The 17,404-nt window shown below is 40.9% G+C and overlaps 1 protein-coding gene across 5 annotated transcripts in view; it reads right to left on the reverse strand.

Moving 5' to 3' along the window:
• Positions 1–17,404, reverse strand: part of Aplf (aprataxin and PNKP like factor) — a 47,674-nt gene that overhangs the window by 23,982 nt on the left and 6,288 nt on the right. For 4 of the 5 annotated variants that reach the window (XR_013112500.1, XM_076940068.1, XM_076940069.1 and 1 more), the window contains exons 3-6: positions 13,811–13,986; positions 9,158–9,314; positions 8,770–8,902; positions 4,942–5,126 (exon numbers count right to left, since the gene is read on the reverse strand). Coding sequence is in view for 4 of the 5 variants with exons in the window: in XM_076940068.1 (XP_076796183.1) it covers positions 4,942–5,126; positions 8,770–8,902; positions 9,158–9,314; positions 13,811–13,986 (651 nt within the window). In the remaining variant the exon portion in view is untranslated. The remainder of the gene's footprint in view (positions 1–4,941; positions 5,127–8,769; positions 8,903–9,157; positions 9,315–13,810; positions 13,987–17,404) is intronic. The other variant, XM_034512558.2, reaches the window with a different exon arrangement.

Here is a 17,404-nt window from a genome sequence, read left to right on the forward strand (position 1 = left end):
CGCCTACGAAGTAAAGGTGTGTGTCTGAGACTTCAGAGATCATGAGGCTAGTGGTCCTTTGAGGAAGACCAGAATATACCATTAAGACCATTAAAATAGTTTATCAACTTGTCTAGGAAGCACTTCCCTGCCCCTCACCGGCCTGGTTTTAATATACTGCAAGGGGTAGAATAAAGCCCTTCCCTCTGACATAGATTCAGCCAGGTGATCTATTGTTTCCAAGCTGCTCTTGGCAGAAATGGCCATGCTGATATGTTGCCCTGAAGTCCTGTATCAACTCCATTAACATTCCCAGGAGAATAGTGGAAAATTCCATGTCATACGCAAGCCTCAGACTGATGGTTCAAATACTAGCTGTCTTTCTTCCTGGGAAGTCTCTCCCTGAAACTGAAAACATCACAACTGAAAACTACCTCTGATTCTCTATCCATAGTGTCTCGAACATGTTCTCTAAGATCCCGGCTGGATACCTGGAGCCTGTCTAACCCTCCTCCTTTCCCCAGACCCAGATGGCAAGCACGGAAGCTTTGCTTCACAGATGCCTTTCCAATCATACGCCTTGCTGCCCCCAAGTGGCTGAAAGTCTGCATTTCGTCATCAAGTCACCATAACAACCATTTCCCTTCCCAGTCTCAGAGATTTTACTTTGTCTCTTCCAGTCTCTCTCTAGATACTAAAAGAGTCTGTGGTCAATACATTTTCAGGCCCCCCTCCTGTGAAGGGTCCCACTCGCAATTCCTTCTATCCAAATTTCTAAAGTCGACAGCTGACTGGCAGTCCCTTACCCCAAATGCTTAGGACCAGAAATGCTTACGATTTCTGAGGTTTGGAGTTTGGAGTACTTATAAAGATTTACAGCTGAGCAACAAAGTCTGAAACTATCCAAGTCTCAACTGAGTTGACAATCTTGTCAGTACAGAGAAAGTCTCAGAGTTTGAGGTATTTAATTTTTTTTTTTTTATTTTTGAATTAAGGGTTCTCAGGATGTATTTGTCCCCCCTTGCTTTCTAACTTATAGTTACCCTGTCATCCACCTGGGACCTCATGACTTTCCAGGACTAGAAAGTTCAGTAGAAATGACATTACACCAGTTCTAGTCCTTGGCCTTAAATGATCTGACAGCCTTTTTTTTTTTTTTTTCCAAACACCGATATGTTAGTTCATTTTTGTAAGCTTTCTGACCTTGAAAGAGAAATATAGCAGGAAAAAGATGCTGGTTTCACAGAAGCATTTGAACAAGAATTCCCTTAATAATATCCAAAGATACATGGATACATGTCTTGTCACAATACATTTAAACTTCATCCTAGAGCCCTCTGATCTGACAGATGGTTAAGCTGATTTTTAGTTTGAATCAAAGTGTGTGTGTGTGTGTGTGTGTGTGTGTGTGTGTGTGTGTGTGTGTGTGTCCATTCCCCTTCCCTTTCTTTTCAGAAAAGGAGAGGCCTCCCATGGATATCAAGCAGCCATAGAATATCAAGTTACAGTAAGACTAGACACCTCCTCTCCTTTCAAGGCTATACTAGGCAAACCAGTAGGAAGAAATGGTCCCAAGGGCAGGCACAGAGTTGGAGACAGCCCCTGCTCACACTGTTTGGAGCCCCACAAGAAGACCAAGCTGAACTACTGTTACAAATGTGCAGGGGGCCTAGGTCAATCCCACACAGGCTCCATGGTTGTCAGTTCAGTCTCTGTGAGCCACTAAAGCCCGGATTAGTTGATTCTGTGGGTTTTCCTGTCGTATCCTTGACCCCTCTGACTTCTACAATGCTTCCTCCACCTCTTCAGCAGGATTCTCATCTGGCAGTTTTTAACTTTACCCTCTTGGGATCCAGCTGTCAGGTAAAGGTATTTAGTCTCAACTACCTAATGGTAAGTGGAAGGGGGGCACAGCCAGCTCTCAGATAACACATCAGTCCTTGCAGAAGCACCATTCATGTGAACAAAGTCACTTAGAATGCTCTAGCCACTGCTAATACCAAAAATATGTCATAAAGAAGTGTCCAACTGAGCCCAGCTAACTCAAAGATTTTTTAAGAAATAATAAGTCATTGTGCTAAGTGGTAGGATGTTGGGTTTGCTTTGATAATAGTAAGCAATAACTAATAATTTAGTGATACCAGTTTGAGGCAGGTGCTTTAGTTGTGTTTCCTTCTGCTGCCTGTGGCAGTTCTAATTAGATTACATAAAAGAAATACCATTGCCTTAATCAGACTAAGACATTTATAGGTGACAAAAATATATTCTATCAGTTTTGAGTTCTGGGAAGATCGTGATAAGTTGGTGGCATCTGATGTGAGATTTCCTATTCTGCCATCTTAGGGCAGAAAGGAAGAAAGGACAAACATGTCTGACAAGACAGGAGACAAGAAGATGAGCCCTTGCGTCTCTTGTGGCAGCAGGGTGAGAGAAGCAAACCCATTCCTGCAGTCTGTTTCAGCCACTTTAAACCCATTCCTGAGTGCAGTCTGCCAGGCAAGCACCTCCAAAAGCTACTGCACAGGGAGAGCAGGTTTCAGTGTGCATTGTTAGAAGAGACAGGAGCATGGACACCACAGCAGTAACCTTTCTGTTGATCGATTCAAGAGCCCTCACTCTGGCCATAAGCTGGACACTTACATAACCTGTGAGGCCTGACAGAATCCTGTACTGAACAATTAACTTCACGAAGAGAAGAGTACTAGTCACAAAACTCGCTCATAGTCCAAGGTGCACAATAGGAGAATCCGCTGTGCACAAAGGCTTCTACTCTGAGCCTAGAGCTTCCTAGCAGTGTGACCTTGGGTGTCAGTTTCCTGCAGGTACTGAAGGCTGACACATCAATGGTTCTCCTCCTTGAGTTCATATTGCAGATGTACACTTAAGGCACTGCTTATATATAAACAGGAAATGGGCCAGAGGGTGACTCTTCTGCCTTCTCTCCAATTCGTTTTTCAGTCTTTCTTAAGAGAATGTCCACTCTACTGGATACTGTTCTGGGTTCTTGTAAGGTCCACACAGTCTCCACACATCAGCTAGATGGGGAGCCTACCTACTGCTTCCTCTCAGAGTGGGCTTGTCTCCTGTTCTTCACTGTGCTATCCCATCAGGACTGGCTGCTCTCCAGGGATAAGACCTAAGACAGAAACCTGGCAGACATGGAGGATCTGGCTTGGGCCTTCAGCTCTAGCCATGTTCTCTGGTTCAACTTCACTAGAGCCCAGCACAGAGGTCATGAGAACTTGGGCCTCTTTCTACTGAGCAGAGAGAAGTAAATCCCTAAGGGCAGAGCAGTCAGCCGAGTGGAGCTCTCGGGTCCCTCCTGCTGTTACACTCTCCTGACATCATCAAGGCCTGGGAAACACATTGAACAACTCAGATCTGCTTACTTCTTCTCCCCTACTATGAGCTAAAAGGGTATTTCTTAAAGTCTTTCTTACAATTATCAAACTTACTCATGATAAAGCATATTAAAACATATACTCTTTTGAAACTAAATAATTTCTTATAAAATAGACAAAGTGAGTTGATATGCTCACTGTTCAACTAGAGCATATAAAGGCTAGAAGCTTAAATAAGACAAGTTCTATTTTATTAAGATTTAAAGGCAAATATATATGAGCCAGAATTCATCTTATTATATTACACTTGGCCCCATTAGTAAGTGAAAACACTGAGTCTTAGAGACTGAATCCACTTCTCTAGCTGGGAGAGGTGCTAAGGAGTCAGGTCTCTCCCTAGGAGAGGACGTGAATCTGAAGGTAGCACATGAGACTGACCTCAGGGACAAGACATTTCAATGACCCAGTGGATCCTGTTCCAAGGCAGGACCAGCATGGCTTCCTGAGACTGAGAGACCCACAGAGCTCAGCCAGTGGCCTACAAGTCATGAAAAGCGTCACCTTAAGCTACCACTCTGAAAGGAAGAAAATGTGCAGACTTCCTGTCCTGGGGCCACCTCTCAATGAAGTTGAATGCATCAGTATGTCCAAGCCCTGTGCAAGCTCAGGCTACCCAGAAGCCAGCACAGAGGGGGACACTGGGCATGAACTCTCGGCAGTGAGGAGCCCTTGTATTGGTGACAGCTGGGAGGGGAGCTCAGTTCTCTTCAATGGTGTGACCCTGGAGTCAAGTGCACATCAGTGTAGACCTCACTCCTAACTAACTGTGTGCAGCACTCAGGGGACTCGATGGGCGGGGGTCAGAGGAGAAGAAAACTCAGGTAGGTGGCCAGGGATGGAAGGATGGGGAGGGTGGGTGTGGGAGATGAGGGGGTATAGTATACGAAATTCCCAAAGAATAAATACAAGTATTGTTGTCTTTAACGCCTGGCTTATGTTAATAAAATGTGCTATAGCTTCTATGTTAAAAAATGAAAATAAAAACTTCATGTACTAAACAGGCCTTGTTTCTTTTGAATCTCCAGCACTGAGGAAATGTCAGCTCCGCCAGACCACTCTAGAGGACTGTACACAGTAAAAGAGGAATGAACGTCTCTGATCACCACAGAGCCACAGCAGAATACAGTGACCCCATGCTCTGTGAGGAGCCATGCCACCATCCATCTCCTCGCCACGCTGACCACAGTGCTTCTATGAAGTCCTCAGAGGACACAACCAGACCTTCAGAACAGAGGCCAAATTAAAACCAGTGCCAAGAGGTCTCTACCTTTCTCTACTGTGAAATATTGTCAAATATTTCTAACAATATCAAACAATGCAAATTATTCCTCTATATTAAAATTGTATTTCAGTAAGGCAAAAACATTTGAGCTAGTTTTTATCTACATAAACACAAATTAAAAGGCAGCTTGGGTTTCTTTTTTTTTCTTTTCTTTTTTTTTTTTTTAAATCCAGTACATGATCCACGCCTATCACTTGATCCTCTCCAAAGGGCTGAGAGGAACAGTTATTCCTGTCTCAAATAACTGACAAAGAAAATAAACAACACAGTTTTAATCACCTCAGATGAAACACCTGGTCCTTCTTGGTCAGACTTTCTGCATTTCTTCCCAGGATCTTGTTCTGCTGACACACTTTTTGAATTTCCTGATGGAATAAATCGCTTTCTCCCATGCCATGATGTGTTTACTGGGGTTTTATCTCCACAGGTTCCCTCTTTTCCAGTCCTCTGGATGACATCCTTATCTGACATACACACAAACACGCATATACAAAGAGTAAGAAGAAAGTGACTTCCTGTATCTTCAAAGGGCAATACTCCACATAGCTAAAAAGGATCAAATAGCAAGTGGCTCACAGGCTGGGGACGGCTCGGTGGGTAAGATAATTTGCTGTGCAAGCTCAAGAATCTGAGTGTGGATATCCAACACCAAAATGAAAAAAAGAAAAGAAAAGTGGGGGAGGACTTTGTGGGCCTGTAACCCCAGCACTGTGTGGGAGGAGAGGCAAAGACAAAAAGATCCCTTGGGACAGATGCCAGCCACTGAAGCCAAACCCCAGCAAGCTCCAAATTCAGTGAGAGATCCTATCTTAAGGGATCATGCCTGAATGAGAGATGGACACCTACAAAATCAAAATCACATTTACAGAAATGTCCACTGGGAGACACTCATTTACAAATCCCAAACGGCATTCCACAGCATGGTGGCTGAGAACACCAGCCCCAGAGTGTACCAGGCTATGCTGCACAGGGCCTGCTGTAACTGTTTCACTACAACTCTCAGAACGTCGTTTACGTCTACAAAGGGGAAACTGTAAGAACTCGGAGTCACCAGAAGTGCATGAGATAAGGTGTGACCTAAGAGAGGCCTGACACATTAGTTATGATTTTTTTAATTGTAGCACTAATTTTCTCTAAGAGAAAAGCTCACAGAGTAACCCAATGAATTTTATATCCTGAATGTCCACCATCCAGTTAGGAATCCAACTTAAATTATTTCAAATGTAGATGAGAAACTCCAAAACCTCGGAGAGAGAATGCCCTTTGTACTTTGTAAATTAAAAGCTCTCAGTAATAATGGACCTGGAATTATGTATAGTAACCAAAGTTCAGTATAGTTAGTGAACCTCAGTCAGTGTCCACCTGACAACAAATTCATAATTATCTAATCCAGAAAGATGAAGGAAGTAAACTTTGTACAAAGAAAAAATATTCATGGCTGACTGTGTCCGCTACACTGCACTGAGAACCCCCTGAGGACAAAGACTTTATCTGCCCTGCAAAACCATAAAATACACCTCCTATAAAACTAGTGCTCAAATATTCTAAGTGAATTATGAAGATAACCAAAACTTGTCTGAAGAGCTGAAGAGTCCCTTGAGAGCTAAGATATAAGTGTGCAAACGATCTGTAGTCACTGTTGTTCTAAGCTCTGTGGGCCATGACATGTCTACAACGGCTGCTCAGCTCTGCCTTCATAACAGAGAGTAGCCATTAGATACAGACAGATGAGCACGGCTGGATTCCAACACAGGTTTACTTATCAAAGGAGGCAGGGGCCAGAGCTGGCCTATGGGCCTCGGTCTCTTGGCCTTATTCTGAAGAACATTCAAGGGGCTGGAAGCAGTTCAGGGAATAAATGCCAAACTGGCTGTAGGGGCAAAGGAAGCCCTAAGTGAATGAAGGTGTGTTGTTGGCATGGGCATCTCCATGAGAGTTGGGCAAAGCCTTCCATGGAATGTTGACAATGTGTGCAGAAACTATTCACCACAGCTTTCTCCTCCTGGATATTTATGGCCTGAAGACCATTCTACGGAGGCAGTTCCTAATGATATTAACTAAGCCTGCCTCCTTGTTTAACTGTATGTTATTATCCCACCTCCTGTTCAGCTCTATGCAATAATTCATCCATTTTGAACTGCATGTTCTTCTGAGCAGCATGCTGAAATCTACACCATTCTGCTCTTTTTCTTCAACACGAGTGTCTGGCATATTCACACTAGTGAATTTCCATTCTCAGACCAACTGTCGTGTTGTGGTGCTTGTATTTAAGCAACCATTATTTTGTTTAAAATGTCTCCAAAGCACAAGAGAAGTAAGTGACACTGGTAATTTGCTACAAATGGATGTTTGTTACGTCTCAAATTTCCCATGTGACTGTGCCTTAATCCTCATGAGATTGGGATAGGAAGTGGTAACTCTGGGAAGCGTTTAAGTCATGAGGACGAGGGATTATGGCCCTCAAGTGAAGAGATCTCTGCTCTTCCACCCACCCGTTTAAGTGTGTGTCTGTGTGTGAGTGTGTGTGTCTGTGTGTGTGTCTGTGTGTGAGTGTGTGTATGTGTATGTCTCTGTGTGTGTGTCTGTGTATGAGTGTGTGTGTCTCTGTGTCTGTGTGTATTGTGTGTCTGTGTGTGAGTGTGTGTGTCTGTGTGTGTGTCTGTGGGTGTGTGTCTGTATGTGACATGATACATAAAGAAGATAGCTATCAATAAGCCACACCTTGGATTTACAGCCTGCAAAACTGTGAGGAAGTAAATGTTGCTTTTCGACAGTACTCTATTACAGCACGCAGGAAACAGAGAAGAGTAATAGTTTTCAATACATTTTACTAGGCCAGCAATTACATTAAAACCCCTAAAAAGACTTTACACTAAAATATAATTATAGACACATTTAAAACAGTAATTTTAAAAATCCTTAACAAATAAAAGACAATAAAAAAGAGAAAATCTGCAGAGTATAGATGAGGCAAGCTTTGCTCAGCAAATAAGACCCTGAGTTCAATGCCTAAAACTAAAAAAACAAAACAAAACAAAAACTACCCAGAGTCAAAGAGACTTATCAAAAGAAGTGAGTCTGATATTCAAATGCTAATGCTATGTGAGAAAAGCATTTAACTTTTAACATTTGTTAGAACAGCAACCTTGAGAAAGATCGCAGAAAAGAGCTTCAATATGAAAAAGAGAATACATTTAAAACCTCTAATTTTTATTAACAAACTGAATGAGGGAAAGGCTATTTCTATCAGAACTAAGAAAAATGTTTAATATCAACAACAATTGTCAAAACTGTACTTGACAAAATTGTAGACAACTTGGATAAAAGAGAAAGAAATGAAGAAAAATTTAAAAACAAACTGGAAAGAAGTAAAATGCTATATACAAAGGCAGCCGCTCTATAACCTCCACACAGACCTATTAGAACCAGTGTGCAAGCTCAACGGAGTCACAGCGTACAGCGTGAACACTCACGGCTGCTGCTTCTCTCCTTTACAGTGCTGTGGGGAAACCTGGGGCTGGCACTGGAAATGAGCATTTCTAAAATGCTGCAACAGTGAACACCTACCCACAGAAAGACACGAGTCACTGAGGCGTCTGCTGGGACAGTAAGCTGGACGGGGACAAGATCACAGGAAGTCACAGCACAAACACTGTGAACCCAGCTGGCATTGTCTTCATTAATTAGTTTAATATTCCGGTTGCAGTGCCCTTTCATCTCAGATGTGACACCAACATCCCCATCTGAGAATATATATTAGCAATGCATCTGGCAATAAGAGGACTATCAGATGCTCAACAAGGTACCAACGGATAGAATGCTGTTTGACAAACGTTATAAAGTAACAGCTTATGTTTTAATTACATTCCACATACATGTAGGTTAGCAGGCATGGCAAGCCCACACCTGTAACTGCCAAACTCAGGAGACCGAGGCAGGGCCATAACAAGTTTAAGATCATGTCTCAAAATAAATAGAGAACAGAATTTAAGTCCCAGGCTACCTACACCATGTGCAACCACCATTCTACATCTATTTGCTGAAAAGAACCTTGACATTGTCTTTATGTTTCCTTAAAAGTCAACATCAACAAAAACAGAAACCTACCTCCACCCTCAACAGGCGTGGAGAGGCTCTGATCACTTAGACTTTCCGCTAGCATCCAGGCTGGGAGGATTCTTTTCCTCTGGGTAGGATTTGGCTGGTGCTCACTGACAGCTCTGCATTCACCTGAAGAGGACTAGAAGAACACCATAGTTTCCTAAAGGACCACACATCCTTAGTGAATCTGAAAAGGATTTACTTGGAAGAGAGTTAGCATTAACATAGCTATCCACAATGGTTAAAGCTCTTACAGAAATTCATCACCTACTAGCCTAGGTGGCAGCCTAGCGTGCCCTTCTCTACAGACTAACTTACAAACCCAAGGCATGCATGATTTCAGTTGTCTCTTCTCTCCTTGAAATAAAGACCAGGTTAGAATGGTGCTTCTTACGTTTCTCACCATAGGATCTATGGTGGGACACTTGGTCTTGGTTATTTCGGGGCTTCCTTGCAGCTGTGAGGCACCAGTTGTCTTATCAGGTAAGTTAACCACAGGGGACTTCTGCATCTCACTCAATATATCATCTTCATCAAGCATCTGACTGTTTCTATAAAATAAAACGGAACTTTGTTTTCTATCATTTATAACACGTCTAGTGGCAGCCTTGAAGGTTCAGTTCTATGCTTCCGAGGACTTCTCACTGGGGGGTTGGGCTTCTTCTGTCCAACTGAAGCCTAAAACCATAGTTTTTACTATAGTCCATGGCTTTCATATATTATCACATCACACATTAGTCTTTAAAAATCCTGGGCCAGGGCTGAAGAGAGGCATCAGCAGCTAAGAGCACTTGCCGTGGACCTAGGTGTAGGTCCCAGAACCCAACTCTGTTACTCCAGGCCCAGTGCCTTCCTCCAGCCTCTGTGGACGTCAGGCACATACATATATGGTGCACTTAAACACGTACATGCAGGCAAACACTCACACACACAAAATGAAAATAAATAAAACAAATACACGTCTAAGACTGAAGATAAGACATTTCAGAAATGTGTAACTCAAGAGTCTGACTGACAGTTTTAAGCTTTTCTTTCAGAAGTTTTAAAATAAGGAATAACCTTTTTCAAAGACAGACTTGAACTTCAATGGTAGGAATAATAATAAATGACAGGAACTATCTTCCATTCCTAGATTATTCTGTATTTGCCTACCCACTCAAAAGCTGACATTCGGTTTGTCTCCTCACCTTGACTATTATGAATGATGTTAATGTGTGCATCCATGTATACGTTTTTTGTGCAAACACATGATTTCAATTTGGGGACATAAACCTAACAGGGGCAGTGCAAGGCCATATAGCTGTATTTTTTTTTTAAAGTCTAATGTATCACAATATGGGCATTTCAAGGAGAATGAATTGTTTCCTAACACCACACAGTACATGAGAATTCCAGTTTCTCCATACGCTAATATCGACATGTACTAATGTCTTTGGTTACAGATGCCTAGGAGTGCAATAAGCATTGTTTTCGAATTGTTGAGAGTATCTCATTATAGATTTGACTTAAATTTCCAGTGACTAGTGATGCTATCTTTTCATGCTCATTTTAGGAAATATTTATTCTAATCAGTTGAACATCATAAAATCAGGTTTTCCTTTTGTTGTTTAGTTGTAATTGCTTATATACCCTAGATACAGATGTTATAGACATATATGATTTACAAATACTTTGTCATTCATTTGTCCTTTTTGTTTCTTGACTGTTCTCATAAGCATACACAGTTTCCAAATGGGAGGAAATCCAGTTTATCAAATGCTGATACTCTGCTGTTAGACCTGGTGAAGGGAGAAGGATTTACACCTCTGCTCCCCTCTTTAGAGTTGGGTGTCTGATCCACTTTGATTCTTGTGTGATCTCCAGTGAAAGTCTAACCTTGCTTTTCCCTTGTGGCTATCAGCTGTTCCAGTACCGTCTGGATAACCGACTTCAGCCTGTTTGATTAGAATTGGTGCCCTGTCCCAGGCAAGGATCATAACAGCAAAGGTTCCTTTCTGAACCCTCAACTGCTCTGAGCTATGTCTGCCACGATGCCAGACAGAATGACTGTGCTTTGTAGCTGGTTTTGAAATTGAGAAATGTGAGTTCTTCAGTAACAGTCCGCATACTTAAGATTGTACTTGTAATTAAGTTTTCCTTAAGGGTTCAAAATATAATCTAAATTATTTTTATATCTTTAATATAAAATATGCTAATACAAAGAAACTGATTTTAAACGAATTACAAATGATTTTATAAATTTTTCCTTTCATTTTTCTTTTATTGTAAATGGATTTTTTTTCATAGAATATATTCTGAATCCTTTATCCCCTCCCCTCTGAGATCCTCCCAGCTCCTCTCCCATCCAAATCCACACCCTTCTGTAATTACAAATGAATGTTAAAGTTATTCACTGTCACATTAAAATGAGATTTCTATCATCATTTTATTGCTTTGTTCAGAATTAGTACTTGAAACCAGCAGTTATTTGTATGGAATGTAAGTGTTAAGAATGTTAATACTTCGGAAAAATAAGTTAATATGACAAAAATTTACTGAACTTTCCTTGAGACTATCTTGAAGAAAATCTCCACAAGGGACAAAATTGTGTTACTTCCTTTCGAATCAACAATGAAGTTTAAGCCAAGGTGTTGGGCCTTGGACGAGGTAACTCCATTTAACCTGTTACCTTCAGTCACGTAGGACAAGTAGAGGGTGTGACTAACAAGTCTCCACCTCCAGAGATTTAAATATTAATGAATTATCAAAAGGCCAGGGGCATAGCTAATTAAGTTATTCCCTCCCCTTTCTCCCTTCCCTATAAGATTGGTCTCCCCTGGCTTTTGGCGGGGGAAACGTATACCACTTGCGTCCATTCACCATGCCATGAACAATAAAAGCTTTGGAAAACCGGACTCCACGTGTCCATGGTCTCTCCGCCTGATTCCCAGCTTTTGGAACCCTGGAACCTTGCCGATCCCTCCCCCCCGCCCGCGAGATTTCTTCTCCACACCAAGGAAAGAAGTCTTACCCTTATCACAGTATCACTCAATCTGATAATCAAGGTGCTGACACCCACTCTGCACCCACTGCTGGGATGCAGAAGGAATGCAAAATACACTTCACATACTTCCCTCATAGTCACAGGAGAGATTTGCCCAGGTTTTAACATGGAACTAACATCCACTCTCTCTTCCTCCCCCTCTCCTCCTCCCTCCCTCCCTTCCTCCTTCCCTACTTCATTCCAGTATAAGACTATACCAAGTTGACTTCGCTATCCTCTGGGTACTTGCAGAGTGGGTACCCAGACAATCATTCTGGTGCAGCACTGGGTAGTCTGTAAGAGCATCATTCTGGAAATACTAGTCTGTAACCTGGACCTGTTATGTAACCCTAGGCAAGCCTCAAAACTTCTCTGGTTTCTTCAAATGGGACACAAAGATATCAGTAGTGTGGATCCTTCACAGTCACTGTTATGAAGATTTCAATGTTAGAATACTGAAGCTTATGCCAGGCTTAACAGTGGCTACTCCTAGCAATTGTGTTTGGCAGAGTTCCCCCTACCTCCCTTTCTCTTCTGCATTCTATACAAAACACCTAGATGACTAAGCCCTTAACTGCTATAATCTTTCTTTAAAAACCAGAACACATGGCAACCCCCAGATAACATCAGAAAACAAGACATCCCTCCTTATCCCATGTCTGGCACATCAACTAACATAGAGTGTATAACCTGCTGGGATGGATAACCTGCAGACAAATACTGGGCTTGTCTTAAGGAACACAGGGATTATTAGGCCTAGGAGTTTTGAGTTTCGAGTCAGGAAAATAAAATACAAAGAAAAAGCCCACACTTGATTATGAAGAGCTGCCTTCAGACCCTCAGCACACAGCTGTCCTACCACACTGTCCATGCATCTCTTCTCCATCCCCAAGATAGTCTTCTGGGGAGAAGAAAGCCCCCTCCACTTTGTAGAGTGCTGGCTCTTAAGTATACTTGCTTTTCTACCAACTCTCTGCCATGTATTGGCTTTTAAATGTTGAGCAGATGAACACAGGTCTAATAACAACAGCTTTAAGTTTTTGATATGTAAAAAATGCAAAATAGAGGTAGCTCCAAAAGACACAAAAACATCAACAATATCAAGAAATGTATATTTCATATTTATTTATGATTTGACTATAAGTCTGGTACCTCAGACTATAATTATTTACATATGAAAAGGAGCTCTAACCCTCCCCCATTTCTGAAAGAATCCAAGATAACAAAATTATCAAGTGATGAGTTAAACAAACTATTCAATATATATCACATATGATATATATCATAAATACTATATATTTCATAAATAATGTATATTTAATATTTTAATTAGTTCTATGGGTCTAGTATTTGAACTCTGTCACTTAAAGCCTGAAAACTGAAGACCAGTAGCTGCCTAACACCTGGCTCAGAAACTAGTTTGCGATTTAACACAGTTATTCTACTACCTAACGTCTTCAGTCCTCCAACTCGGTACTTTATGGTGTTATTATAAGAAAAAGCAGCTATATGAGTCAGAATTAATACGTTAAAAATTAAGACAGTTAAAAATTCAAGGAAACATGTAACTAGTTTTCTGTCTTGTGGAAACATTAGAAATACAAAGGTAAAAGACGGCACACACAGGGGCACACACCGGAAGGCGGAAATGCCCACAGCCAAGTGTACAGGGGCAAACGCCGGAAGGCGGAAGTGCCCACAGCCAAGTGTACAGGAGCACACACCGGAAGGCGGAAGTGCCCACAGCCAAGTGTACAGGAGCAAACGCCGGAAGGCGGAAGTATCCACAGCCAAGTGTACAGGAGCAAACGCCGGAAGGCGGAAGTATCCACAGCCAAGTGTACAGGAGCAAACACCGGAAGGCGGAAGTACCCACAGCCAAGTGTTCTCCAGAAAAACAAATGATGTGGCTGCTGCAGCTCAAACATGGCTCAACACCAGAATGACTTCCCTGAAGCATTTGTGAAGGTGGAGGAATCGGATACACACACCATTACTTGCTTGCTTCTCACCAGGCAATCTTACCTTAGAGTACACTCCATTTCCTCCTCAGGTTCTGCAGAGAAAACACGGAAAGCGTACTTGTCGAGCAACAGGGAAAAGCTATCCCCAGGATGCAACCGGCTCCACACGTGTGTCTCCATTGGCGAGAGCTGGCTCTTCTCCTCCGAGGACTGGTAGAAACATGGATTCCTATGGAGCTAATCAACAAAGAATACAGCAATACAGCGATGCAGCAGATTGTGAAAAATACAACTGAATATGCATGATCCACAATTCTGGTATCAAAACAATTAAGTATAAAATTATAACTAAAAGATTAGGAAGTCTGGCACCTCAGACTATAATTATTTACATATGAGAAGGGGCTCTACCCCCCATTTCTGAAAGAATTCAAGATAACAAACAAAATTATCAAGTGATGAGTTAAACAAACTACTCAATGGATAAGAAAGATTAAGAAAATAAATAACTCTCAGCATGGGAAGAGTCCCCACTGTTTATCCAACATGTACCTGTCCCCAGAAACAGCACGTGTTTGCTATGGATTTTCTCCTAATAGTTTCTGACACAATTTAAAAGTGAAAACCCATGAGGCAGGAGATGATGGCCGCACCTCTCAAGCATTACTGCTTTCTTTGCAGCTATCTGAGAAGAACAATTGTACTTTCAAATAAAACTCCCTCCGTGAAGATCATTCAGATTGAAATTACAAGTAATTGACACATATCAAAAAACAAAACTGATACTACATTAATTATTTTAGATTGCATTGTTCCACTGACTGCCTCCAATAACCAAAGGTAGTTTCCTCAGAAATAATTTTTTAAATTCCTTCTGAAAGACACTTCAAAAATTGCAAACACAAGCCAGTGAGAAGTCTTAGCAGGTGAAGGCGCTAGAGTAGACAAGGACCTGAAACTAGGTAGACTAAATGGCTGCTTATAATCTAAAACTGGATTCAACTAAATCACTAAAATTCCTTAAACTAAATCAGCAATTTTAAAACTGAAGAAATTTTTTTAAAGAAAATACCTAATAGTTAAAGAATCATGAATTAGAAATAATAAAATGGAGAAAAAAATTACTCCATAGGGTTAAAAAAAAATCTCACATTTTAATTCTCACTCCAAAAGTTGCTGACTATTTAAGATCAGGCCTTTTCCAGAACCTTGACACTTGAAGTTGTTAACACAATGACAAGTTTCCAGAAACAATGCCAAGAAAAGGGTAAAATGATGTTTTCCTTTCTCCTACAGCTAAGCATCACATGTACCAGAAAATTCAAATTATACTAAATAAAAATGAAAAGATAAACATAAGTATAGTTACAATCAAAATTCTTTACTATCTTAAACTTTCTTTTCTATCTATAATCTGTGCTTTTTAAAATATGTTTCTTGTTTACTGTATGTGGAAACTTACACAGTATGCATGGGAGTTAGCTCTGACTTCCCACCTGAGACATCACGCCTTGTTTCTCCGCAGTGGCCTCTCAGACTTTCATCGCTCTGTAGTGTGCTCAGCTTACAGGAACACATCACTGTTTATTATTTACATGGGTTATGGAGTCTACTCAAGACTTCAGGCTTGTGTGCCGAGTGCTTTTACCTACCTACCTACCTATCTCCTTGGCCCCAAAGAAGTTTTGTTCTGGTTTCTAATATATCCAGCACAGTGTAGTATTCAAAAGATACTACTAGTAAAGTCATGCACCGTGGCCTTATGATTGGAATACAGTCTAATTAATGACTCAGTAATGGTGAAGTCGGTCTTCAAAGAAAACAGTTTTAACTGGACATTGCTAAATCCTACGCAGAAATCTGTCACTGAGTCCTGGAAAAACAGGATTTTCCATAACATATTCTTTTATTTGTGCACATTTACATTATCAGCATTCTTACATTGCCACAGAAGGAAGAGTATATCTGACTACTTCTCACCCAACTATGGGGAGAACTAAGTACCTGTAATGAGCTAATTAGGAAAAATTCTAGGGCTGGAGAGACAGCTCAGTGATTAGGAGCATGGGCTGTTTCTTTGCAGAGGACCCAGGTTTGATTCCCAGCACCTACACGGTGGTGCATAGACATCTGTAACTCCAGTCCCAGGGGATGCAATGCCCTCTTCTGGCCTCCATGGGTACTGCACACACATAGAACACATACATGCAGACAGAACACCATACACATTAAACAAGTTTTGTTTAACTATTTTATGTTTTAGAATACAAATGTCTTTGGTTAACACCAGTAAAATTGTTAAATAAACTTGAAATCTCCATGAATTAGTAAACAGGATGGTCTCCTAATAGTGTATTTTAATATGCACATACACACACAGCAAATAAGTATATTAAGACTTTACATATGCTGTAAAAATCATATTGGTTTATTTCTCTGCACATGTTACTATCAGTAGGATTTGAATATTAACAATACAATTCAGAAATGTCTAAGAGCTCATTTAAAAAAAAAGAAATCCAATCATCAAGAGCTCTCAAGGGATCTAGCAATCCAGAGCTGAAGTCTCCACGCCTCCTTTCATTACCGTGGATTACAGAGCAATCGGGCTAAATCTTGCAGAATGTTGAGTGTTGTCACAAATCTTTCACTTGGGGCCAAATGGATTATTATCCACCCTTGCTTTTCTGAACCAACTAAATCTAAATATATAACATATCAGAAACAGGAATAGAAATTCACCTTACTCTTCCCTAAGGTCCTTCAGTAACAACAAATTTCTTTATTTTGAGCCATGGTAGTTCATTAGAAGGATATTAGAAAGTGGATACTGAAAAATAAGTGCTTTTATAAAAATCTCTGATATACCTACTTTAGTATGCCTCTCGTCACAGCTCTGACTCATGCAGTCAACTGACACAAGAACCTGACACAGTCCAGGCATTCAGTAGATACTTGAGACACAAAAGCCAACTCCTCATAGTGAATGAATGAGCGTAACAATCTCAACTAAAAAAAGAAAGCAAAGATCCAGAGAGGAAGTACAGCAGCCCCAGGGTGCTTGACACATTGTCAAGGCACTTGCTACAACCTGAGGACAGAAGAAACTGAAAATGTTATGTATTGGGGTCAAGATGGGGTAACATCAGTTCTACTTAAAAGTTTTCCCAGTACTATTAGTATTAAAAAGGCTATTATTGCAACTATTGTCTAGCATAGTATAATAAAAGGAAAAAGTGTGTAAATTTCTGTGTAAATTGAAGTAATGACTTATAAAACAGACAAGAATACAAAAACAATGACATCGCAGGGATAGGGTACAGCTCAGAAGTAGAGCACAAGCCAGGGATGGGGCGAGAATACAAAACAGCTTAAATGTCAAGTCGGTGGATTTAGTTCCATAATTTATTTTGCCACCAAATAAACCACTCCAAAGCGAATGTGCCCTCAGACACACACCCCGTTCTCCTGTACAATGGAGTTTGCAAATAGAAGAGAGCGGCTATGTAGTCTTGGGATCACCCCTGCAAAGCACTGACACCAGCCAGAAGAAAAAGCTTCCAATGAGAGTGATGTACAAAACAATGAAACTGAATAAATTCTACAAGTTACAAATACTCAATTCTACTTCGAGAGACATAGAAATGTGTTGAAA

Source organism: Arvicanthis niloticus, chromosome 9 (genome assembly GCF_011762505.2).
Source record: "Arvicanthis niloticus isolate mArvNil1 chromosome 9, mArvNil1.pat.X, whole genome shotgun sequence".
Lineage (NCBI taxonomy): Eukaryota > Metazoa > Chordata > Mammalia > Rodentia > Muridae > Arvicanthis > Arvicanthis niloticus.